Source organism: Quercus lobata, chromosome 4 (assembly GCF_001633185.2).
Source record: "Quercus lobata isolate SW786 chromosome 4, ValleyOak3.0 Primary Assembly, whole genome shotgun sequence".
In the NCBI taxonomy this organism is placed as follows: domain Eukaryota; kingdom Viridiplantae; phylum Streptophyta; class Magnoliopsida; order Fagales; family Fagaceae; genus Quercus; species Quercus lobata.
In genome coordinates, this window is record NC_044907.1 from 83,789,786 (window position 1) to 83,817,416 (window position 27,631).

At 33.8% G+C, this 27,631-nt stretch overlaps 2 protein-coding genes and 1 long non-coding RNA gene across 25 annotated transcripts; 1 reads left to right on the forward strand and 2 right to left on the reverse strand.

Annotated features, from left to right (window-relative positions):
- Positions 1-414: 414 nt before the first annotated feature.
- On the reverse strand, positions 415-10,370 carry LOC115986389 (putative disease resistance RPP13-like protein 1). Of its 23 annotated transcripts, none has more exons than XM_031109355.1 (13): positions 6,003-10,370; positions 5,841-5,903; positions 5,129-5,300; positions 4,349-4,854; positions 3,760-3,866; positions 3,548-3,613; positions 3,376-3,428; positions 3,095-3,251; positions 2,452-3,002; positions 1,965-2,072; positions 1,785-1,838; positions 912-1,024; positions 415-771 (listed from the first exon to the last, which is right to left on the reverse strand). In XM_031109355.1, the coding sequence occupies exon 1, from the start codon at positions 10,262-10,264 to the stop codon at positions 6,059-6,061; it is 4,206 nt and encodes a 1,401-aa protein (XP_030965215.1). In that variant the 5' UTR covers positions 10,265-10,370; the 3' UTR covers positions 415-771; positions 912-1,024; positions 1,785-1,838; positions 1,965-2,072; positions 2,452-3,002; positions 3,095-3,251; positions 3,376-3,428; positions 3,548-3,613; positions 3,760-3,866; positions 4,349-4,854; positions 5,129-5,300; positions 5,841-5,903; positions 6,003-6,058. The 23 variants fall into 23 exon arrangements, with proteins under 23 accessions (XP_030965215.1, XP_030965210.1, XP_030965209.1 ...); XM_031109350.1 differs by having other exon boundaries at positions 1,785-1,890; XM_031109349.1 differs by adding an exon at positions 4,056-4,140 and having other exon boundaries at positions 1,785-2,072.
- Positions 10,371-14,566: 4,196 nt separating this feature from the next.
- On the forward strand, positions 14,567-16,803 carry LOC115986395. Its single transcript, XR_004090710.1, has 2 exons — positions 14,567-14,750; positions 16,379-16,803. It is a non-coding gene; the product is annotated as an uncharacterized LOC115986395 (long non-coding RNA).
- Positions 16,804-17,825: 1,022 nt separating this feature from the next.
- LOC115985967 lies at positions 17,826-18,758 on the reverse strand. Its single transcript, XM_031108848.1, has one exon. It carries the CDS (start codon positions 18,756-18,758, stop codon positions 17,826-17,828), a length of 933 nt encoding a protein of 310 aa, XP_030964708.1.
- Between the last annotated feature and the right edge of the window lie 8,873 nt (positions 18,759-27,631).

The following is a 27,631-nucleotide window of genomic DNA, read 5'->3' on the forward strand; positions in this document are numbered from 1 at the left end:
AGCAAAAGCCCAAGAGCCAATATTTGGAGTCCGACCATGATTTGGATCCTAAAGCAAGCAAAAAAATTAAAACAAATAAAAGGTTGACTTCTAGCCCATGTTTTGCCCTGCACACAAAAATTAGCATTAATCATGTTTAGATGCCCAGAAAATGCAGAGGGAGAGAGAAGGATACCTCAATTTCAACTCTTAACTCTAGCATATTTCTGCCAGATCATGGACACTTCTACGGTTCTACCACCCTACCCACCATCCGACACTGAGTCCAAATACAAACCATGGACTTCCAGACCTCAATAGGGTCAAAATTAATTTCATGCACTATTAGTTGTGTTTGCATTATTTGATGATCAACAAATGACCTTTAACAGACCAAGGCCTAGCCTCAAAAACTTTCATTTTATCTACTTCGTATTGAAAAGAGAGAACAAATTCATTGAAATCCACTGCTGTAATACCAAAGTCATAATACATTTAGCAAGCAGCAACATTATAATACATCTCTCAAGTAGTAAGAGTTTTCACCACAGAATAGTTTGAGTCAAAGACAAGTTCCATCATTACCACAATCTGAAGCTGTAAAGTAAGCCTAATACGCCTCCTCATTAATATACATGCTTAAAGGGATAGATATTACAATTTACAAGCAGGTCAAGCTGGATAGGTAGTTTATGATCCTCAGAACTGGGGCAGGATATTCATAGAAGACAGACAGGATTTTGGCATTATGGTGTTTTGCTACCAAAATATTCTTATAGGAATTGCAGATGCCTGTTGAAAAATTCAAGATCCAATCAGTTATCAAGTGAGTAGAGTGACTACACTATTTACGAAGGCCAAAGTAGAATATACATAACAAATAAAGCAGTGGCACATTATGAAATGAAGATAAGAAAAATATTTTTAATTACCAGAATTGCAAAATGAATGGAAGTGCTTCGCTATTTCCATGTTTTCAATGGTTTAGAATATCTACAATAGCTGGTTAGCCTCCTTTAGATCACACAACCAATGTAAAACTTCCCTGAAAATTTGCAAATAAAAATTCAGTGAAAACTAAGAACTTGGTTTTTTGTTCTATAGTGCTATGTGACATTTATGGAAATGAAGGTACTATAGCATACTCTAAAGACAACTAAAATTAAAAATTTATAAAAAAAAAAAAAAAAAAAAAAAAAAAAAAAAAAAAAAAAAAAAAAAAAAAAGAAGGAAAAAAAGAAAGAAAGAATGAATTCATCACAAATTTCTAGTACTTATCTCTAACTTGCTTTTGTCGAAAGATAAACGAGATAAAAGAAAGGGGAACTTATATTTTTATTTACACATACACAAAAGAAAAGTCGATTAGGTGTTTGCCCTCTCAGACCTGAATAATTTCTTTCCTCAATCTTTAAGCTCACTAAAGATTCAAATTGGGCAAACCATAAAAAAGACAGTACAGAGAAACATAGAAAAATAAAATGTAGAAGAAAAGGCAAAAGATTGAGCAAGCACCGAATAAGGTATTCTTCAAAGCAATATAGCAGATATATCATCAGCAATGATTTTTTACTTCTTAAAGATCATATAAGAAGAGGAAAGGTTCTTCCCATGAAACACAATTAGGTGAACCATCTTGTCATACTAAAATTAACTTAAAATCCAAACCAATCAAACAGAAATATGAATTTATAGTTTCCCATTTCTATATAAATTTCATGTCTATCCTATAATTAGAGTTTGTTTTGAAAAAATGTCAGCAAGATATAAATTCAGGTTCTTGAGTGTTGTTTTCAATATTATACCTTCCGTTGGAAGAGGTAGTTCTTACAAAAAGGCTGCTTCGGTTCATTCAATATCTGCAACAAAGTCCCTCCCAAATAGCATAATTTAGTCAATGTGTCTTCCTTACTGATTAGCTTTTGTATTTCAGTTGACCTTCACACTTAACAAAGATAAGAAACCAAGACAAAAGTTTTTACAACCTGATGCCAGAATTTATCTAATGTGACCATCTTTGCAAGAATTCAATAAATCAATCCAATGCGGGATTACTGGCCCACTTTGCATACTACCATCAATCATAAAACAGGCTGCAAATTTGAAATAAAATTGAGTTAGATAAACTACAAATTTTTCTTCTTCTTTTTTAATGAAAAGATAAACTACAAACGAAAGCTAAAAATTTCAGTGCTCTCACTAACAATAAAATTCCAAAAGAGACACAGAAAATGATGGTCTTACTAGCTAGTATACTTAATTATTCACCCATAGTGTATATCTTAAAGCTATAACTTTGAGCACAATGTGCAATGCTATCCAGATTATTCTTTAAGCCAGGATTATTTGATGGCCGAAAGTAAAATTTCAAAAACAATTTTCAACCTGTTAGTCAAAATGGTGTTAAGTCAACAGCATCCTTAACTATATTTTTAAAACTGTTAAAAGCTTGAACTTGTCATCAGTATGTACGATGTTTAACATAAAAGCTGCATAAGAAGAGGACCAGGCTATGTGCATCAAACCAGAAACTGAAGAATTAGCAAACTGAGAGCTTAGAAAATCGTGAATGCAGTACATTAAGCAATGTCTTTCTTAACAGCTTGTACCTCCCAGCTTGGTATTTGTTTTACTTAACAAGGGCTGCAAACCAAAGAGCTACCGTTAAGTACGCATGCAGTCACCTTGCCTTTCAAAATACAAAGGACAAGGCTTCACAAATTGTCTGATAAAGGAATATGGATTTCAACTAAGCCACCCAACCATAACAGCCAATTGCAATATAGTTCCCCATTCAATCATTGAATAGAAAGCTTGAACCATAATAGCATCATTCTCTTTTGGTATTTACATCCACTGAAATCAGCACTTGTCATTCTCGAGAATCAACAGATTGTTTACAATTGTAAACAGGAGGTTTACAACAGATTGCAAGTACAGGTCCTGACCAAGTGACCAAGTGCTTGCAGTAGTTAAAAGCTTGAGAAGCATTAACAGCCTTCCCTTCAAGCATGCTCTCACTCCTGCATTTTCAAATTGCCCAAAGAGTTATTAGCCAAAAAAACAAGCGCTAAGAGTTTCTTCAATAACAACTAAAATGGAAGAAAATAATCACCATCCCACACAAATAGAGAGCCAATTATTAATAGAATTTGATTCCAAAAATTCAGATCTAACGGTAAGAACATTCCAGTCAGGCGTACTATTGAAAAGCCATCCCTCCATTCCATACATACCCACTGATAAACATGTTCCACAGCATGATATAGAACCTGCAATCAGGTGAATCATCTTGTCTTACTAAAATCAAAAAACTTGATTCCAGTTCAAACAAATAAAAATATGAAGCCATAGTTTCTCATTTCAGGTTCCTGAGCGTTGTTTTCAATATTATACCTTGTGTTGGGGGATGTATCCTTACACATACGCTGCTTCATTTCATTCAATAGCTGCATCAAAGTTCCTACAATTATTATACGTTTACCAAATGGAACTATTAAATAAGTTAAAATTGACGGCTCAGGTCAGGTGGTATAGTGAGAGGTGTAATCTGCACCCAAATACTCACCAAACAAAGAAGTATTGACCCTTATTTTATTGGTCCATTGTGAATTCCTTGAAAGTGGATATGAGCCTTGGGAGAAAAAACACAGTCAATTAACCTCGATCCCAAATAGAGTAATTCAGTCAATGTATCTTCCTTACTGATCAACTTTTTTATTTCAGTTGACCTTCACAGTTAAAAATGATAAGAAATCAGCACAAACAACTTTTTACTACCTGATGCCAGAATTTAGCTAATGTGACCATCTTTGCAAGAATCCAATAAGACAATCTAATGCTGGATGACTGGCCCACTTTGCATCCAACCATCAATAATAAAGCCGCTGAAAATTTGAAATGAAATTGAGTTAGATAAAATACAAATATATATATATATATATATATATGTATATATATATATGAAAAATAAACTTCAAATTAAAGCTAAAATTTTTGTGCTTCTCTATCAAGAAAAATTCCGAAAGAAGAAAAAAAAATGATGGCCTTACCAGCTAATATAATTTAGTACTCACAATAGAGGTATATCTTAAAACTATGATTTCAAGTACAATGTGCAATGCTGTCCAGGATATTCTTTAAGCCACGATTAGTTGATGGCTGAAAGTAAAGTTTCAAACAACAATTTTCAACTCATTTGTCAAAGTGGTGGTTAGTTAGTGGATCTATAAAGATATTTTTTTTAACTGGTAAGCCTGAAACTTGTAATCAGTACATACGAGGTTTAACATAAAAGTTGCATAAAAAGAGGACCGGGCTATATGCTTTAAATAGGACACTGACTAGAATTACCAAACCGGGAGCTTACAAAATCGCGAACGCAGCAGATCAAGCAATGTCTTTCTTAACAGCTTATATCTCCCAGCTTGGCATTTGCTTTCCATAACAAAGGCTACAAACCTCAGACCTTCTAGTAAGTAAAAGTGCAGCCACCACGCCTTTCATAAGTACAAAGGATAAAGCCTCACAAATTGACTAAGGACTAGTCATCCAACAAAAACAGCCTCTTGCAATTTGGTTCCCCATTCAATCTTTGCACAGAAGCTTGCACCTCACTAGAAAACTTCCACTGAAATCAGCTCTTGCCGTTCTCAACAATCAACAAATTGTGTCCAATTGCAAACAGGAGGTATAAAACTTCTTAAAAAATGATTCACAGGCACTGCTTCTTCTTGACAGATCATGACCATGTGCTTGCAGTAGTTAAGAGCTTGAAAAGCATTGACAGCCTTCCCTTCAAGCATGCCCTCACTCTTGCATTTCCAAATTGCCCAAAGAGTTATTAACCAAAAAAAAAAAAAAACCTGAGAGTGGCTGCAAAACAACAATGATAAAAGAAACAAATCAGCATCTGTAGACATCTCTCCACCCAAACAAAGAGCCAATTAATAATGGAATTTGATCCAAAAAATTCAGATCTAACAGTAAGGTCCTGTCCAAACTACAGGGTTCTTTTGCATTCTAATGAAATGGTACAGATAATCACAAGTTATGGAATGTTCACGGTCATTAATAAGTTAGGTAAACATTTTAATGAAATCATTATAATTCATTTCATATCATAACTGCATTGGAACAAATAAAATACCTGCCCATCTGTAGAACATAGGTGACAATGCTTCTATCATCTATTCAAGGCCAAGGCATGATCTCTAGTTAAAATAACATTTGACTCAGCCACTCAGGCATAGTATTAAAAAGCCATCCCTCCATTCCGTACATGCCCACAGATAAACATGTTCCACAACACAATATATAACCTGCAATCATCAAATTCCATGTTACTATTTCTCTTTCAGGAATTTAATCGAACAGTTATGTGCCTTAGGCATAAAGATTCATTTAAAACTGTAAGAGATATTGATGAGCTAAACCTTCAAAGTGCTAGAAGTACATTCTTTAGAAGGGGGAAAAAAATTGAACACATAGACATCTGAGCACCTCTTTACAACTATTTTCCCTGAAAAAAAAAACTTTCCCAAGGAATAATACAAATGAAATTCCTCACCACAGATGTGAAACCACACAAAAGACCAAAATTCATACCACTAAGGTAAATTCTAAATAGTCCACAATGAAAATAATAAAAGCAATTCCTCTTAAACTTGGACCAAATTTCTGAGACCCATTGCCATGTATATGAACTCCACACCATATACATGTCCTACAATACCCACTTCACTGAACAATATAAATGCAAAATCTGAAGCGCACTCACAAAAAACTATAACTCCACACATTCAAAAGAAGTAAAACAAAAACTAATAAATTAAAATGTATAACCCAAAAGTTTAACGTACCTCCAAATTTTAGGAATTTGAGAAGAATTTTTTGGAGTTGAGAAGATAGCCTCTGCTGCAACACTAGAAGAATTAGCTTAAATTAGGGTTGGATTTTTAAAATTCATATTGCATAAATATACACGCTGAGAGAAGAGAGGTACCAATTTCTAAATGTTGTACCTTGAGGGAGTAAATATGTATATTTCTGTACGTTTTGCTCTCTCTGTTTTACACAATTATTGCTGCTCCTCCTCCTGCAGCTCGTAGATGGACCTCGAATCAATCTGAACGCAAGGGATGTTGATGATATTCTTCAACCACTCTTGCCCTTTTCCTTTCTTGCAGTGCTGTTTCAGCACTGGACAATTAAAAATTAGTAGTTGCAGAAGTGAGGGAGGCAGGCCGTTCTCTGGGAGGGATGCGAGTTTAGGGCAATACCAGATCCACAGTTCTTCAAGTGAAGAGAGGTTTTGAAATACCTTGGAGGATAGGAACACTATATCTGGAAAACCACTAATCGACAGGGAGGTTAGAGAGGTAGGTAGCAGTAGCAACATCTTCCCATCTTCCTCCTCAGGAAACGACTGCCAATCCTCAAATTCATCACCAAAAATGGTGAGACATGTAAGAGACGAGAGTCTGTGTAATCCCCATTCAAATACTTGCTTACAGTTAGTCATCCCTCCCAACGAAAGTTCCTTTAGGTTTGTCGGCAAGCCCTCTTCTGGTAAGGATACTATGCTTGGACATTTATATATATGAAGAGTAGTGACCATATGCACGCGGGGCAAGGCCTCTAGTTTCTCACAGCGCCAGATCGAAAGATTTGTCAGGTGAGTGGGGAGAAACCCTCCATCCGGAAATGAAACAAGACTACAACAGTGTGATATGCTTATGTCATTCAAGTGGCAGAGTTTGTGTAGGCCCTCCGGTAAGAATTTAATCTCTTTACAATTACGGATTCCAAGACTTTCAAGAGACGCGTCATTGTGTAAGTTGTCCGCCACTGACTCTAACTTTGGGCAATCATCTACTTCAAGTATTTTAAGGGCAATAGGTAACTGGTTACTTGATGATAATGATGTCAGCTCTGAGCAAGACTGAATCTCAAGGACTTTAAGCTTCACAAATAGGTCACCTCTTAATAGTACACATTTTAGAGACGGGCAATCTCTAATACCCAAGTGCTCAAGAAGAGATGCATTACTGTTAATACTCTCCTCTTTCAATAATAAAGAAGAAGCCTCTCCCTCGTCTATCAAAAATTGCAAATTCTCGCAATCCTTTATCTCTAGACTTTTCAAAGTTGGAGGTAGCTGGCGTTTTGAAATGGACATCAAAGAACTACATTTCGCAATAGTTGCATATTCTAGGCATGTACAATTGGACATTGGTAGGGATTTTAAAGCACCACAACCATTAATATTCAATGTCTTTAATGTTGACGTCAAGCTGATGTTGATGAGACTTGGGCACGACTCGATTTCCAGCCTAACAAGGGAAATGAGACTATCTTGCTCTTGCCACAAAGATGTTAGCTCATTACAATTATATATATTTAGATCTTTTACCTTTGCTAACCCTTCCATGAACTCCTTTGATAAGCTTTTAAGACCTGGAATAGAAAAAGTAATCGACTCCAGCAAGCATAACTCTTCTATATTATTGCTCACCACCTCTTTGCACCCCACAATTTCTAATTCATGGAGCATTGGAAGGCTTGGAATTGAAACAACCAACTGCTCACAATTGCTAATAGAAAATTTTTCCAATGATGGGAGACAATGTGGCAATTTCCCTTGCAATTTGGGGCATTGAGAGATAAAAAGCTCACGCAAGTGAGGGAATCCTCCATACTCAACTCCACAAGGAATCCAATCTTGCCATTCTTGCATATCTTCAAAGCGAAGTGTTTCTAATTTTTGAAAAGATTTCAAGAAATCTTCCCCATAAAACTCAGGACCAATAGTCAACACCATAGACATACGCTTAATGACAAGGAATTTAAGAGAGGATAGATGTCCAATAGCAGGTAAGAATTTGCATTGTTTACATCCGACAATCTTTAGGTCCTCGATATGAGAATATGAATGGTCTCCTAACCATGTTGGGAATTGCACACCAACATAGCCATCAATTGAAAGTTCTTTCACCGTTGTCCAAGGTCGTAGCATGTCAAGAACATCTTTCGCAATGCTTGCATTTTGTGTATCATTAAGTGCAAACCCCCATTTGATCTCTAGTGCATCTAAATTCTTCTTACCATTTAAATTGGCCCTTCTTGCATCCTCAGCATCAAGCACATTCTCCAAACTTGAAATGCAAAGTCTTCCCCGAAGAAACTCCAAGTTCATCAAGTCTCCTATCTTGGATCCATTATCTTTCCCCACAACAAAATTGGATAGCGTATGTAGGTTCTTTAATTTTTCTATTCCCACCGGCATTTCTCTAATTAAATTGGCATTTGTAATGTCGAGATACCGAAGATTAACTAGATCCCTAATTTTCTCCGGTAACTTTGTAAGTTTGTAACAACCTTTCAACATCAATGTTTGCAAATTGTATAGAGAACTTGTTGATTCTGGTAAACTTCTAATTGGTGTATGAGAAAGGTTGAGATATCTTAGGTGTTTCAGATTACCGATTGAGCTTGGTAGCTCAATGATGTAATATCCACCTAAAGATAATACTCTTATGCATCTAAATTGTGGCAATATACAATTGGGAACATAGTTTGTTAAGTAGTTTTGGCCATATTTTGGTAGGAGTAAGGGTAGGAATGTTCGTAGATGCATATTTCTGCGGAGGTTTTCAAACTTTTTGGTGCCTTCACAAAAACATTGAGTGTAAGAGAAATGTCGTACCTTTGTAGAAATCTCGGATTGCTTATTACTTCCCAATGCATCTTCCATTCTATAGAATAAGCCACTTGCTGCCAATCGAGCTAGATCATTGATAAGATCATGCATGACAAAGAGTGATCCATTATTGCTTGATTGTTGAAAGAATGATCTCATGAGTAGATCATGAAAACACTCAACACCAAGATCTTCCATCGACTTGTTGCTTTCTGTTTCTTGAACCAAACCTTCTGCCATCCATAACAAGACAAGCTCATTCTCCTCAAATTCATAATCTTTTGGGAATAGTGAACAGTATGCAAAACACCTCTTCAAATGAGAAGGGAGGTATTGGTAGCTCAATTCAAGAACTGGCATAATACCATTTTTTTCCCAAATCTTACTATTTAACACGTTTTTCAATTCATTAGGATTTCGTTTAGTGCGTAAAGCGCCTCCAAGTACTTTTGCTGCCAAAGGTGAGCCCTTGCACTTGTCTAAAATTTCACTACCAATTTCTTCAAATTCTGGATATGCAATAGAATCTGTTGACCCTCGTGCATGTTGGATAAATAGACTCCAACAAGCATCATTTGATAGCTCTTTCAACTGGTGAGGTGGAGTAGTTCCCATTATTGTTGACACAGCATGATCTCGAGTGGTGACAATAATTGTGCTTCCTGGAGCCCCGAATTCAAATGGACAACGTAGTTTAGTCCAATCATCATAGTCTTTGTTCCAAACATCATCTAGAATGACCAGAAACTTCTTGCCATATAATTTCTCCTTCAATTTCACTTGTATTTTGTCTAAATCATTAATATTACAATTCTCATCAGTGATAGATTCTAGAATTGCTTTTGTCACCCTTACAATTTCAAAATCTTCAGAAACACAAGCCCAGGCTTTCATATCAAAATAACAGTTGACATCATGATCGTTGTATACAAGTTGTGCAAGTGTTGTTTTACCCAAACCTCCCATACCAACTATGGGAATCACAGAGAGTTGAGTATCACGAGGTTCACTAGTCAGCAACAACTTGATGATAGTCTTTTTGTCCTCATCCCTGCCATAAGTATGGTCTTCTTTCACCAGAGAAGTAGTGGGCACCCTTGATCTTTCTGTTCCAGTCCTTCCCCCAGTGCTTCCTCTCAAATCCAAATCATTCTTTTCTGTCCCAATTCTTCGTAGTCTAGAGTCAATTTCTGCAATCTTGGACCGCATATTGGCATCGAACATAAAAGAACTTGGACTCAAACCCACACAACAAGCAGGGATGAACTTTCTTACCTTACTTGTGCTGGGTTCTGCATTTAACTTACGTCGCAAAACTTCGGTTGCAAACTCATCCAAGATATCATCCGCATCATATGCCAACTCTTCCAGCTCGTCCAGCCAGATCTTCACCAACCTGCTTGTCTCCCGCTTCTCTTCTGCGTCATCCAAAACTGCATGGATTTTCAGTAACGTTTTTTTCCACTTGTTGAGGTCAACATGAACTTGTTCTTGCTGAAAGATCTTCAACAAATCAGAGGAGGTTAACTTGTTAACCAGCGCCTCAAACAAAGCGGATAAAGCAACCTCTCCGATAACTGACATGATTCGCTCGTGGGAAAGAAGGAAATATCAAATATAGGAAATGAAGATGTAACCAAAGAGACACTCTTCTGAGATATGAGTTGGGAATGGAGACTGAATAGGGTTTTCCTTGTTTCTGATTTTTTTTAATTTTTTTATTTCTTCATTTGCTTTTTCTCAGTTGGTGATTTGACTGTACATAATTGGTCTACCCTACTTGATTCCAAACAGCCATATAAAGTTACAAAATGAAGCACGCAGCATTATTAGTGCTCACTGTATACGGTGAGAAAAAAACAAAAACTTTTGACTGCTTTATTAGTAGCTTTATTAGTGTTCGTGACTTTTAGAAGGCAACCATTATTACTTTCACCATCAGAATCAACTCAAATAATAGTAACTGTCGGGAGGGAGTTTCAAACTCACCTTGTCATGTTTGTATTACTTTTACATTTTCTCTGTATTTATTATCTTTGTAAATTATTGTATTTATATCGTTTTACATTATATATTAACGTAGGATTTACATTGTTAACTAAATAAATGTGTATATCAGTATACATTTTTTATAAATATTTACATTCATTTAATATTTTACAATAAATTTACTTTATAATATTAATATACAAACCAATAATTGTCCTAATGAAAAATTATTAGTTACTTCAACGGTACAATTACATCCTACTTGACTGTACATAATTGGTCTACCCTACTTGATTCCAAACAGTCATATAAAGTTACAAATTGAAGCATGCCAACCTGGACAGCATTATTAGTGCTCACCGTATAAAGTGAGAAAAAAACAAAAACTTTTGACTGTTTTAGTGGTAACTTTATTGGTGCTCATGACTTTGGGAAGGCAACCATTATTAGACTTAGGGTCCGTTTGGATACAGCTGAAAACTGAAAACTGAAACTGAAAACTGAAAAACACTGTAGTGAAATAATTTTTAAATGTGTGAATAGTATCGTGGGACCCATTTTTAATGAAAAAGTTGCTGAAAAGTGAAATTTGTGGGTCCGTAAACAGTACACGATCTGCTGTGATTGGTCAAAAAAATTTGAAAAGTCAAAGTTTGCGGCTACTGTTCATTGAACAGTGCATGAACAGTAGCCGCAAACCCAAAACGCGTGAAAAAAAAAAAAAAAAAAAAAAAAAAAAAAGAAAAACGCAGACGCAGGATTGGGCGAAAACGCCCAATCCAAACGCACTCTTAGAGTGCGTTTAAGATTTTTTTTTTTTTTTTTTTCAGCGAATGAACAGTAAAAGTACTGTTCATATACTGTGTGGGAGACAAATTTTACTGTATAGAGACAAATTTTACTGTTTATACACTGTTTGAGCACTGTTCATGGGACCACACAATCACTTTATTCAGAAAAAAAAATATTAAAAATGGGTCCCGCGGTACTATTTACACATTTAAAAATTATTTTGCTACAGTGTTTTTCAGTTTTCAGTTTCAATTTTCAGTTTTCAACTGTATCCAAACGGACCCTAAGAGTAACTGTCGGTGGTGGGAAGTTTCAAACACATTTTTGCCATGTTCGTAAGCTCTTTATAAAAAAAATTTTACTACTTTTACATTTTCTCTGTATTTATATGGTATCTTTGAAAATTTTATTTATATTAATTTACGTTGTAAACTTTTTAAAAAAAATGTGAATAATATTATACAATTTTTACAAATGTGTACGTTTATTTTACATTTTACAATAAATTTACATTGTAATATTAATATAAACCAATAATTGCCTAATAAAATATTATTAGTTACTTCAATTGTACAAGGATATCCTCTCATCTTGTACGTATATTGGGTCCATCATAAGATTAGAAATATTCGGATTTTGGGATAATTAAAGTAAAGTTAAGCCAATCTTAAACTAAAACACACTTTTTTGCAGCGAGGTCCAAGAGGCCTGCATTTTAATTATTAAATTATTACAAGTTAAGTTCTAGAATATGTTTGGTTGTGTTGTTTAAATAATAGTTTTTGTTGTTTAAACAACACAATATGTATTTTCACAATAATTTTTCACTTATATATATTTTCACTATACTTAAACAATATTATTAAAACAATATTACCAAACAAGCACTTGCAAAGACAAGAACTAAGCTTTGCTGGAAAGTTTTGACTCATTGCTGCCTGACCAAACCAAATTAGATAAGGACAGAAATAGTGCTTCATGCACTACACAATTACGTGATAAAGGGGGGTTTTTTTTTTTTTTTTCTTTAAATATAAAACCTTTCGAAAATTTTCCATTGTTTTTCAATCAAATGGCTATATAGTACGCTATTTAAAAAAGGTAGTTCCATACTCCCCGTTAGTTTTATACAAATACATGATTCTTTTAAACAGGTTACATTACCGCAAAATGTAGATATTTGTAAATGCTACAATTTTTTTTTTAAGAGATAATTACAATTTGAATTCAAAATTTTATATTTATTTCATTAATACACTAACCTTTAGATAAAAATTTCTTCTTCTTTTTTTTTTCGGTTTGTTAATTATTATTTTTTTTGGTACATTTTAAAAACAAAATTTTCCACATTTTTAGTATACAAAATTAGGGGTGTCCTTTCAACACGGCGTCTAAAGGATTTAAAATTGATCCACCTAAATGAGATAGGGTATTAAATTGGCATTGGTTTTAATTTGAATCTTACATCTTAAATTACTTTTTGGTTCACCCGTAACAACTAATAACAATTTACCACTTAAGATTTGTTTTGAAAATATTGTGAATATGTTGTGAATATATCATTTTCCTATTATATAAGACAGTCTTGTAACTAAGTAGGAGTGATCTCCCCCAAATAGTTTGGATAATCATCTACCTATATTTTGATCACATGACCTATTAGTCATCTAAAACAATCACATAATTATTATGTTATCTAAAAAAGTCAAATATATGTTATCTAAAAAAGTCGAATAATTATTAAATAAAGTATTGCTTATAATTTTTTTTAAGTATGTTATTAAAAGTATATTATAGTAAGCTCATAAAGTTTACTCAGTGGATTGAAAAAAATTTCTCCATATTGATATGATGAAAAATCTCGTACCTTATTATATATGAGAAAAAAGATATAAAGCTCCAAAACAATTGAGGCATATCAATAAAGACAGCTTCATCTTACCAAATTAAGCTAGTTTAATTTCCTCTCCAATATTACTCATCTTAATTTTCATTTTATTTTATTTTTTATTTAATTTTAGTCTTACTGTTATCTAAATTAATAGGTTTTCTTTCTCTCAACAAAAAAATTAATAATAATAATAGGCATTCTAAGAGAGTTTGATGTGCTAAGAGGTTTCTTTGTCCTGTGAAACCTTTTTTTTTTTTTTTTTGGATTTCTTCTTTTACTTTCTCAATTGGTGATCCGGATGTGCATGATTGGTGCAACCTACTTCTGAGAAAGACTCGTATAAATCTACATATAAAAGAAACAAAATTGACCGCATTACTAGTGATTTTGTATCTTTCTCGCAAGAAAGATACAAAATCAGCACGCCATGATTGACTGCTTTATTGGTAACTTTACTAGTACTCAAGACTTTTGGAAGGCAACATTATTAATTTCACCTTTTGGAATCAACTTAAATGAATAAGTTAAATAATAAAATGTCGGTAGGAAGTTTCAAACACATTCTTGCCACCTTATTTTATTATTATTATTAAAAAAAAATTGTAGTATTTACAGCATTTTTTTTAAAGAGAATTTACAGCATTTTTCTTGTATATATATATATATATATATATGAGAAATATTTTGTCTACAATATTTTTAATTTCTCAAAAAAAAAGTTATTACTAGACATTATTAATGGATAAAAATAATAATTTTAATGCTGTATCCAAATTAGAACGAGTAACCATTTGTCACCTAAAATTTATTGTGAGTGTTGTGAAAATGTTATGGACGTAACAATTCTATATTTATATAATTGAAAATTGACAAAGTTTAGCTCAAAATTGGTTTGGACCTATTTAAAATTTTATTATATATTTAAACAAACCATATCATTTATTTAAAAATTTATATGACTAAAATTACATATGAATGATCTCTTCAATTGTTACATAGTGGTTTGGAAGAAGACAACCTCAAACTAGTTAGAAGCAATTTTTTGGGAAAAATGCCCATACACCCTCCAAACTTTCAACTACTGGTCAAAAGACCCCCTTAACTTTTTTTATTAGCTAATTTACTCCTTAAACTATTCAAAACTGCCAAATCAATACTTCAGTTAGTCTCACATTAAAACTCTAATGGAATAAGCACGTGGGACTCACGTGACTTTTAATTCTCAAACTTTAATCACCCAAAAGTCCAAAACCCAGCAGGAAGAGGAAGGAAGAGAAACAGGTTCGGCAGTGAAAGAGCTCAGGCAGTCAGTTCAGAGCCACTGTGACCTTTCCCTTGCCATCTCGCCGCCCTTGTGCCGGCGGTGCCTTGGTGGTTCCGCCGCACCGTTCTACGTTGGTATGTCTTTTTTTTTTTTTTTTTTTTCCTTTCATTCGCTCCCTGAGTTTAAATCCACAGTGAACTTCTTTTTTTTTTTTTTAATCTACATGTATGAATTTCTATAATAGAAATTATTGGTTTGGTTTAATTTTTGGGTTGGGTCTCTGTGAGTTTGGTTTGGTGTTGTACCACCTGGTATGTTTGTTTTTCACCTCTTACATACTACTATTTAAATCCACAAAGAACTTGTTTTCTATCTCCATGTGAGAATTTCTATAGTAAGAATTATTTGTTTGTTTTAATTTTTGGGTTGGGTCTCTGTGAAATTCTTTTTTTTTTTTTTTTAAATTATCTCCATGTGTTGTTCATTGGATGTTTGATTAAATGCCTGAGAGACATATAGCTACTGCTCTAATGGTTTAAACAATGAAGCCTGAAATTGGCTGCACACATCAATGAAGATACAAATTGCAGATATCTTTTTTATGTTTTCAAAAAAAGAGATACGTGTATTTCCAAGATCTCCAATGCACACAAACTTTGTATTACATATAATTCAGGTTGAAACCTTACCTATCAAAAAAAAAAAAAAAATGCTTGTTGAAGTCTTGAAATAGTCGTCAACCACTTTATGCAACTATACATTAGCATGGTGGATGGAGGACTTCAAAATTAGCGTCATAATGTCATTAGCAAAGCTTGTCATATAGGATTTATAAAGTTTATTATAAATTCTGTGATTTTTTTTTTTCCACTTTTCATCAAATTAAGTGGATGGTGGAGGATTAGGAGATTTTTATATATGATATTTAATGTGGAAAACATAAATAGACATATAGCATTTGAAAAAGATATACAAAGTTTGTCTCTAAAATTGGTTGCTCTGTTTGTGGCTTTGCTGAGTGCAGCAATGCAGATTCCACTGTTAGCTTTCTTAACTTCAGCAATTGAGTCATTGACATGCCCATCTTATGTTCATTGTCTCTGCTAGTAAACATTGGCACCTACATGTCCCTCCCATCTCTTATCACCATAGCAGCACAGAAGTGTTAATCTAGATGTGCAGTATCACAGTTAATTTTGAAAGAGCCAAGTTAGTTTTGGACTAGTTATCTCCCCATCATAAGGATATGATCGCAGCAGCTGACATAATGAGAAGGTTTACTATTAAACTGACTTTTTTTATTTTTTATTTTTTATTTTTTTTATATATAGGATTATATATTATAAATTAATTTCCAATCGATGGGCCTTAGTATTTGATATTTTTTCACGAGTCTAACTCCTTCTATGGTACAAAAAGCTTTGTCTACCTTAAATGCATTTTGTGTTTTTGATTCTGTTTGAATCAGCGTTCTTTACATCAGAATTGTGTTGGTTTGGTTAAATTCTCATGATACAAACCTACAGGGAAAGTGGCCAGTGACACACCTCTTATCTATAACCTTTTCCTGTCTAGTTTTATTAATCATTTTCTGATGAAGGGTAACGGTCAGTTTAGGTGCACATAGCTTATAAATGAGTTGCGTTAAAATTTCATTCAAACTTGACATTTGGTAGTATATACTTGTAGTAGAATGTAATATAAAAAATGATTGGTTTATGTATCTTGGGGTTCTTATGATTTTAAAAACTGTTTGTTGCAGGGAACGCAGTTGTCTCAGGTGATCAGATTGAAGATTGAAGAATGTAATGTATGTAACTACTTTGAGAGGCATGACATTGAATTTGCACCAATGAGAAAAAAGTGTAATTACTAGACTATTGGACACTAATGGAAGACTGAAGAATGAAGCTGCAATGCATAAGAGAATCCCTAAGTGGCTTTGGTGATTATTAGTGGTTTCTTAAATCAATAGTGGGATTGTGATAGCCTTTTGTTTGGGGTCCAAGTGTTAACATTGAAAGTCATCTTTATTTGCAGTGACTAAATATGTAGGAATACTAAAAAAAATGATTTTTAATGTAATGTATCTATATGTGAAAATTAGATGTAATGTAATATAAAAATGTTCACAACTATGTAATGTTCAACTTATGAAATTAATGGCAGTATATTTTCTCAAGTTTAGTAATTATCTGTTGCCATGCTCAAATTTGTATTTTCCTTTAAAAAAGAGCTTTTGGAACTTTTTGGAGCCAAATATCCTTTGATTTTATAGTTCATATAAATATAAATAACTGGTGTGATCAAATATTGATCTGCATCATTTACATTAAGCACTATTAAGTATTGATGCTATTACAAAGATGTATATTGCAACCTTTGCTCCCTCTTCATGCCCACAAATGCCCTTTTAGTCTTCTCTTCACGCATGATTGAACATGTTGATTTTGTTATTGATATTCAATAGAATCAATATCGTGTCATTTAAGGGTGGAACATCCCTTAATCGATGCCCTTAGACATCCCTTAATAGAAACCAAAAATGACAATAAAGGTTTAAAAATAAATGATTAACCTAGAATCAATTCTTTAGAAATAGCAACTAGATGAAAGTATCATCTTAATTGTAAAGGCATCTCAATCTTCATCCATCATAAAATACCAGATAGAAAAATAAAAATGTATACACTGTAAAGCTTTACTCTTAGCTTCTTACAATCAAATAAAGTTCAATGGAAATCAATCAGTATTCTTATGCAATAACTCTAAGGATCTCAATCAATATTCTTAAAAGGATCTCAATATGCCATGAATTGAAATATCAAATGAGTGTTTACAAATGGTATATTGTTTGCCAAAAATAACACTCAATGAATCAGCAATTACACTTTTCTAGCAATATTGAAAAACAAAAGTATACCGGTTCCATTAGTATTTTTAAAAGGCCATGTATCACTAAACAAAATATAGAACTAAAAAATTATTTATCTTCTTGCTGCCACTAGGCCTTAGCCTTTCCCTTATTCTTCTTGCTTCCACTAGTGTTGTCATTTGTACGACTTTGACTTGATTATTGATTACCTATATTTGATTGTTGTGTACCCTGTAAAAAGCCAAAAAGGCTGGAAAAGTTCAACAAAGTAGTACTTGAAATTTACCGATAATTTTTTACTCCCTTTAGCTCCAGACGTAGATGATTGTCCTAACTACCCTTTCTTTTTCTTTTTATAAGCCTTCTTGTTGGGGTTATCAGGAGCTTTACAAGTTCTTTGATTATGTCCCCATTGGAAACAATTCCCACATTTCATGGCAGTTCCTTTCTTACTCACCCTAAATGCATTAATAGGTTCTCCTGCCTCCCTCTTTCTTGCCTTCTTACGCTTGCCTACTTTCTTTGTAAATTTTGGGGGCTTGATTGGGTCATAGGGTGTTTTTGGCCACTGTTCATGGCTTGGAAGTGGGCTTACCATCCATTGGTAACAACTTAGGAATGTCTCCTTAGTGTAAGCAATGTCTACATAAGTATCAAGTTGCTCTCCATGCTCAATTATTGCAGCAGCAGCATAAAAACATGGGATTCCACTCAATCCCCATCTCCAACAACCACAAGTCCTCTCATTCAAGTCCACCGCATATCTTCCACCATAAATATACTCCACCTCATATTTGGACTCTCCATTCCAACGAGAAATGCAATGTCCAACCTCACTTTTTATCCTCTCAACCTTCTTATAGATTCTTGGACAAACCCTCCCTTCATACATTCTCATATGATCTCTTTTGGTTTGCAACCTTTGCATCAACATCACTCTTATGATCTCCATCATTGTCAACACCGGTTTATCCCTAACCTCCAAAATCCAAGCATTGAAAGACTTTGCTATATTGTTTACTAGAGTGTCACTCTTGCTTCTTGGATTAAAAGCATGTCTGCTCCATGTTCTCACATCTAACTTTACAAACCACTCATATGCCTTCACATCTAGCTTCTTCAACTCATCCATGTGGAAGTCAAAAGAATTCTTTGTTGCTGCCCTAACAGCATTCCACATTGCATCTTTGAGTACCTTCCCAGGAAAATCTTTCTTGAAATTTGCATGTAAATGCCTAACACAAAATCTGTGCTCTGCATTAGGCATCAAATCCTTAAAGGTCTCTACTAATCCCTACTAATCCCTGCCATAAAAAATACACAAATATACATTAGTAATTCATATCTAGGTTATAGATCATGATATTTTAAAAAAATAAATAAATAATTCACATGCACATTAATTGTTTCTTGCCTTCTGTCAGTCTGAGATAAAAACCCATCCATTCTCATCCACATGTCCGATGTCATCCAACAAATATTGTAGAAACCAAGTCCAAGAGCTTTTATTCTCAATTTCAACGATAGCATAAACGATTGGGAAGATATTATCATTCCCATCCTTCCCAACAACAACCAGCAACTGTCCCCCTGTTGTCCCCTTCAAATGACAACCATCTATCCCAATAAGTGGCCTACAACCTGCTAAGAATCCCCTTTTACAAGCATCAAGACAAACATACATTCTCTCAAACACATCATTTGCAGTTTGTATCTTCACTGTGCTACCCACATTCCACTTCCTAATAGCAGCTGCATAGTCCTAAAGTCTCTCATACTGCTTCTCCTCAACATCATGTATCATGTTGAAGGCCATTCTCTTAGCCTTGTAACATTGGTCCAAAGTCACATCAACTTCATGGTCCCTAAACACTGCACCCTTCAATGCATTTGCTGTCCAAGTATGATCATCTCTAAAGAATGGCAAATATTTATTGCCTAGCCACCATGAAGAAATCTTACTATTCTTATGATCCTTGCCACACGTATGTATGCTCTTAAAACTTTTGATTTGAAAGGCATCTCCCATTTGTGTTTGGGATGCATGTATCTTCCAACCACATTTTTTTTTACATACAGCTGTCACTCTCCACTTATCATTGTGCTTATACTCAAAATCATGTTTTTCTTTAATACACCACTCCTTTAGTGCCTCCTTGAAGACTACATGTGATGCAAATTTTTGATCCTTCATTAGTTGTACATTCTCCATGCCAATGCGCTGGTTAAACTTAGGGAACCTAGGCCTTGAATTCCCTTCATCATCAGATGACCCTTCTGCACTCCTTAACTCATCACTATCCCCATGATCTGAGTCTCCTTCACCATTCCAAACTCCCTCAAGCTGCTTGCCCCCAATTGCTCTATTGATTTCATCATCCTCCATACCAAAATCTTCATTTATATCATCATCAGATTCAGAAAAATCACTCAAGTTGTAATCTTCGTTATCCTCGTCATCCTCCACATCAATTGGAATATTAACAATTTCAGATTGGCCATCAGCCTCAATAGAATCATATTGGGATTGAGGGGCTTGTACATTTGGCATAGAAGGTGAATTTCTAGGAAGTGACAGTGGACATTCATCCATGGCTACAATGCAAAATTAACAAGAACGTTAATAGAAGAGTTAGAGAAAACAAAATTTATAAAAATATATATATATATATATATATATATAGAATAGTGGGAAAAAAAATATAACAATTTGCACATGCACATGTGCATGATTGCTGCTAATTCAATTCACATAATTCAAAATATTACAATATGCATGGTTGCTGCTAATCAATATCATTGTTTACCATTTTATAAATGGATTATGCACATGATCGATGATACTAGTTTCCATGGTGGTGGCTTAGCATGACCCACAAAATGCTGAATTAAAGACAGCTGCTGCCACAAAGTTTCTAAAATACAAAAAAGACAGTTGCCCCAAAATGAATTGTCCTCTTAATGTCATTGCTTGGTTATGTATGCACTCTCCACTAAATGACAATGAATCGCTTTAAAATCCACTCTTAAAGGCAACTAGCCCAAAAAGAATTGTCCTAGGCTCAGGAAGAGTGGGGAATGTTTACTGGCAGAGGCAATGAACATAAGATGGGCATGTCAATGGCTCAATTGCTAAAGTTAAGAAAGCTAGCAGTGGAATCTGCATTACTGCACTCAGCAAAGCCATAAACAGAGCAGCCAATTTCAGAGACAAACTTTGTATATCTTTTTCAAATGCTTTATGTCTATTTATGTTTTCCACATTAAATATCATATATAAAAATCTCCTAATCCTCCACCATCCACTTAACTTGATGAAAAGTGGAAAAAAAAATCACAAAATTTATAATAAACTTTATAAATCCTATATGACAAGCTTTGCTAATGACATTATGACACTAATTTTGAAGTCCTCCATCCACCATGCTAATGTATAGTTGCATAAAGTGGTTGACGACTATTTCAAGACTTCAACAAGCATTTTTTTTTTTTTTTGATAGGTAAGGTTTCAACCTGAGTTATATGTAATACAAAGTTTGTGTGCATTGGAGATCTTAGAAATCCACGTATATCTTTTTTTGAAAACATAAAAAAGATATCTGCAATTTGTATCTTCATTGATGCGTGCAACCAATTTCAGGCTTCATTGTTTAAACCATTAGAGCAATAGCTATATGTCTCTCAGGCATTTAATCAAACATCCAGTGAACAACACATGGAGATAAAAAAAATAATAATAATAAAATAAAATAAAAAAGAATTTGACAGAGACCCAACCCAAAAATTAAAACAAACAAATAATTTTTACTATAGAAATTCTCACATGGAGATAGAAAACAAGTTCTTTGTGGATTTAAATAGCAATACATAAGACGTGAAAAACAAACATACCAGGTGGTACAACACCAAACCAAACTCACAGAGACCCAACCCAAAAATTAAACCAAACCAATAATTTCTATTATAGAAATTCGTACATGTAGATTAAAAAAAAAAAAAAAAAGTTCACTGTGGATTTAAACTCAGGGAACGAATGAAAGGAAAAAAAAAAGACGTACCAACATAGAACGGTGCGGCGGAACCACCAAGGCACCGCCGACACAAGGGTGGCGAGACGGCAAGGGAAAGATCACAGTGGCTCTGAACTGACTGCCTGAGCTCTTTCACTGCCGAACCTATTTCTCTTCCCTCCTCTTTCTGTTGGGCTTTGGACTTTTGGGTGATTAAAGTTTGAGAATTAAAAGTCACGTGAGTCCCACGTGCTTATTCCGTTAGTGTTTTAACGTGAGACTAACTGAAGTATTGATTTGGCAGTTTTGAATAGTTTAAGGAGTAAATTAGCCAATAAAAAAGTTAAGGGGGTCTTTTGACCAGTAGTTGAAAGTTTAGGGGGTGTATGGGTATTTTTCCCCAATTTTTTTTAATTGAAAATTATTTATTACTTCTACAGTAAAGTGACACCCTCTCACATGAACCGTAGAACCATCATGAACTTGGAAATATTCGGGTTTTGGGGCAAGTAGTCAAGTTAAGTCAATCTTAAACTAAAACACACATTTTCAAATCAAGACCTAAGAAGCCTGTATTCTTTATGGTGTAGGTTTCTCATCTTTCTAATTATTAAATTACAAACCAACTAACCAAGCTCTAAGTATCCTAATGGCTGGAACTGATCTTGATCAAAAGTTTCTACTCACTAGCTCACCAAATGAACAAACCAAAATAAAAAAGATAGAAATAGTACTTCATGCACTACACAACAACGTGATAAAAGCTTTTTTTTTTCTTTCTTTTTTTAAATAAAACTTCAAAAATTTTCAAATTATATTTTTTAAAGTTTTTCCCCCTTAATCCTTTGTTCTATTAATAAAATGTCAATAGTAACAGGTTACATTACCACTTAACACAAATTGCAGAATTTGGGAATGTTACAATTTAAATTCCAAAATTTTATATTTATTTCACTAATACACTGACCGATGGTGAAAAAAATTTTGGGTAAATTTCACAAACTTACTCTGAACTGTGTGATAATACCAACTAAGGGTGAGTTTGGTTCAGCTTTTTGAAAAAGTGCATAATGAAAAAGTGGAGTTTTCAAAAAGTGCATAATGAAAAAGTGATTTTTCAAAAAGCTGAGTGTTTGGTAAAAGCTGTTAAAAAGTGCTTTTTAAAAAAGTTGAGTGTTTGGCTAACACTTATAAAAGTGGTAGTTTGAAAGATAAATTACCAAAAAGGACAATGTATATAAGAGAGTTTATTTTATACTTAAATCAATATTGTGAAATTATTTTTTTTCTCACCAATATTAGCTAATAATAACCTACCACTTAAGATTTATTGTGAAAGTATTGTGATAATTTATACTGATTTTAATTTGAATGTACTATTATAATTATTTTTTTCAATTTCTAAACAAATTATTTTTTTTCTCACCAATATTAACTAATAATAACATATCACTTAAGATTTATTGTGAAAATATTGTAAAAATATTGTAAAAATTTTTCTCAATTTTAATTTCTTATTCTTTATTTTATGTTTCCCTTATTTTATTTTATTTTTTTATCCATATTTTCTTCTTTTTTTTCCCTTTTTTTCTCATCCACACGCATACCCTTCATTTTTTTTCTTTATTTTCTTTTTTCCTCCCTTTCCCTGCCACTTCCTCCACACACGTGCCCCTACCTTTTTTTTATTATTTATTTCCTTACTTTTCCTTTCCACTTTACACTCCACACCACTCCAGAATGTTCCACTTTGATCAAACCCCTCTCTCATTCCTCAAGCTGGCTCAACGTTCTCTGCATCTCTTTTTTTTTTTTTTTGACACTTCGAAGCTAATGATGATGATGAAGAAGATGATGATGATGATGATGATGAAGTCTCTGCATCTCTGCATCTCTTTTTTCGTCCTTTTTCTTTATTTCCTTATTTTGTCTTTCCTTCTTTATTCTTTTTTTTTTTTCACACTCCAGAGAAGAAGAAGATGATGATGATGATGATGATGAAGATGAAGATGATTGAAACATAAGGATTTTGGGATTTTGGGTTTTTTTTTTTCTATGGATTTTGGGTTGATTTTGAGTTGGGTTTGGTATGGGTTTTCCGATGGGATTTGAGTTAATTTTAAGTTGTTTTTGTGTTGATTTTGAGTTATTTTTGGTTTGGTTTTGTTGATTCTGTGTTCGGAATATGAAAGGTTGAAATGGGTTTTGTTGAGTGTGGGGATAGACCGGTGAAGAAGCAGAGGAAGACGAAGAGGAAGAACTAAGTGATGGGTATTTCGGTATTTTTAATATTGCAACGGTAATATAACAAAACGCGCACAGCTCGTTTTGATTTATGGACTGCTGAGGGTCCATTTTTGTTCCGCGTTTTCTCTTCAGTTTTTCTAAAAGTTCAAAACGCAACTTTTATAAAAAAAAGTTACGTTTTGAACTTACCAAACGCAAATATGGGCTTAGCTTTTTTGAAAACGCCCGTTTTGGACTGAAAAAGTGGAACCAAACGGGCTATAAGCCTCAAACATTTTAAAACCCACCAATTTCATCCGCAAAATACAACTTTGTCCCCATCTTTATTTTCTCGTCTTTCTCTCTCATTTGTCCGTTCCTCTCGTCTTCTCTGATCTGAGTTTCTCTCTCACAACTCTCTCTCTCTCTCTCTCTAAACCCAAATCAGAAAATACCCATTTCAAAAAACCCATTTCTTTGCCTTCTTCTTGCTTGCCTTGGGAGAGTCCGCCGCCTCTTCGGAGTGCTGCTTCTAAGGATATTGACAAGTTCCTCTCGTCTCTGACGAACGACGACGGCGTTTCGGTGGAGATTCCTGAGTTGGTGAAGAAATACTTGGATCTCGTGGAGTCAAAAAGTTTTTGGTGAAGGAAGAGCCAAGTGGTGCCTGGTTCCTGATGAGGACTCGGCTTTTCTCGAGTCTCTGGATCGGGATTCCAAGCTAACGAAATCACTTCAGGAATCGAAATCGAAGGAAGAGAAATCGGAGTCCACTGGTTCTCTGATCAATCCCATCGGAGGGATTCAACAGCGAGTGATGTTGTAATTGGAAGAGGAATCCAAAACCGCCGAGTCCAAGTCCGAATCAACCAAATCGGAGGCTTTGTAATCAGCGAGTGATGTTGTGATCTGAAACTAGGTTTCATATTTCCGATGACTTCGTTTCCAGTCTGAGCAAAATACCGAAGCAAATGATCTCAGGTGGCTCCGAATCCGAGTGTTGCTGAATGTTGATGCCAGTGACCAAGCTCATGGGTTTTGCCGGTTAGAAAGACAGTTCAGAGAGAGGAGAACGAGATAGAAGAGAAGAGGGAAAGAAGAGAGAATAAAAAAAAACAGGGACAAAGATATCTTTTGAGGACCATGTTGGTAGGTTTGGAAGTTTGGAGAGAGGGGAGAGTAGAGGGAAGGAGAGTAGGGGGAAATGATTCTCCTTTGTCTTTGAATATTTTTAAAATTAGTAGGGGGAAGAGAGTAATTAGCTCTTCTTCTTATTTGAATGTTTTAAAAATTAAGATAAAGAGTAGAGGAAATGATTAAAATAGATAAATTTACTCATATTTGTAAATAAACTTAAAATATTATTCTATGATTAATTTGTTAGATTAAATAATTATTTAATAAATATTCTCATTTCATTAAATACCACTAATAAAAATATGAAACTACTATTAACTATTATAAAATAATTTTTATTACCTCAAAAAAAATATTATAATAAAAATAAAAATCTTTCATAAATTTCTATAATTACCTCGCATTCCTCACCAACCAAACAAAAAGCTAGCTCCACAGTAAAATTTTAAATCCAAGAAAGTGGAAAAAGAAAAGGGAAAGTTAAAATGAAAGAACAAAGAAAAGTAGAGAAGATAAGCACTACCTGAAGTGTAGATCGGCGTCAATCTCAAGCATGACCGTGTCAACTCAGTCTCATCTGCATAAGTTTCGCCTCAAGCACATCAAATCTCCCACTCCGATTAAAAATTTATTGTTTCTTTTCAAAATCCTTTTCTCTGGGATTCTATTTACTTGTGTAAATTAGATTTTACCTTTTTGTGTTTTGAGTTTAGGAGATTTGAAAAAATTGTAGATTTGAGAAAAATAGGTTTGGTTCAACAATGATGGGTAAGGTACTAGGTATAGATTTTGTAGTTTTCTCTGCAAAATTTTACAGATCTATGTTTATTGTTGTGCTTGGTTTCCTAGAAAAGAAAGAAAAGAATATGACATCTTGGTCTTGGTTACTTTGTGTTGTTAATTGTGTTGATTTAAGTTGTTGATAATTGTTTATATCCAGATATGCTCCTTCGTCCTCTACCTTATAGGTTCTTCCTATGAATTTCTATTTAATTTACCAATACCATTCACTTAACGGTTGGGTTTCCAAGATTAGGTGGTGGTGCTGGATCGTTGGTGAAAGAAGAGAACAATGTGTTTGGCAACCAAGAAAACTGAAAGAAAAAAAAAATTGCAAGTTGATATTTTTTTTTTCTTTAAAATTAGAAATAAGATCTTTTTAAAAATATTTCTTATGTGGAATTGTTATAAGCTGATGTTGTGAAATAGTGAGATTCTTTTTTTTTTTTTTTTTTTTCATTCACCTTAAATTTTCTCAAGAAACAAACAAAAACTATTCATATAATTGGTTTGTAATTTTGTTAATTTAGAAAGGATAAATTAGGGAATTTATTTGGTCAATAATTTAGCTACTCTACTATCCGTCCAAATCTCTCAAATTTGGGGGAATTAAAAATGAGGGGTTGGAGGTAGTCGAAACCCCTCCAAATCCCTCTCCCTCATTACTTAAAAAATTCCAAACAAGGTAATTGAATTACTCTCCCTCCCTCTACTCTACTCCCCCTCCTTTTTTTAACTTCCAAACAGGCCATTAGAGTAGGTTTGTGAAATTTACCCAAAAATTTATTTATTTACTTTTTTTGGTTTGTTAATTAGTTAATTTTTTTAAAAGACATTTTAAAAACAAACTCTTCCACATTTTTGGAATTCAAAATTAGGGGTGTCATTTCAACATGGCACCTAAAAGATTTAAAATTGATCCACCTAAGTAAGATAGGGGTATTAAAGCAACAAACTAAGAAGTGAAAATAGTACTCTCCTTACAGGTTTACAACGGACATATTATATAAAAAAATGCTACGTTTACAATATTTTTCACAACAAATCGTAGATAGTAAGTTGTTATTAGTTCTAATTTGAATCTCATAACTTAAATTACTTTTTTATCTCATCTATAACAACAAATAATAACCTACTACTTAAGACAGTCTTGTAGCTGAGTAGGAGCGATCTCCTCAAATGGTTTGTATAATCATCTATCTGTATTTTAATCATAAGACTTATTAGTTATTAGTCATCTAAAAGAGTCACACAATTATCATGTTATGTAAAAAATTCAAATAATTATTAAATAAAGTATTGATTATAATTTTTTTAAAAGTAGATTATTAAAAGTATATTATAGTAGACATCTAAAACAGTCACATAATTATTACGTTATCTAAAAAATTCAAATAATTATTAAATAAAGTATTGATTATAATTTTTTTTAAATATGTTATTAAAAGTACATTATGGTACGCTCATAAAGTTTACATAGTGAATTGAAAAAAAATTTCTCTCATGGATTCCAATTAGCTCAACTAGTAAAGTTTCTGATAGTTGAATAAGAGATTTTGGGTTTAATCCCTGCCTATACCAAAAACTGATTGGCATGTTTTGATTTGATGATAAATAGCTATAGTGGGGACCGGCCCAGAATAATAAGTTGGCTGGGGCCTAAGGCCTGTCTGAGGACTAGTTCTTCCGAGGAGACATCGTGGCCCAGAAAATCCTAATTTAGGTCCACTGGGGCAAAGAGAACATGTCCGAGGAGTAATTCCTCCTCGGACACTGCAAAATCTAGATCAAAGGTGCGTCCAAGCCACTGTAGTCCATCCTCCAAATACGTAAAAAGGAAGAAAACCCAAAATATCTCAGCAAAGGCTACCACCACCACATTAAATGCATCACAACTACTCTCCTGGCCGCATTAATGAAGAGAAGATCCCTGAATAGTGCTACATTGGCCACTGCAACTCACAAAGAATTAATAAGGGCGTCTGAT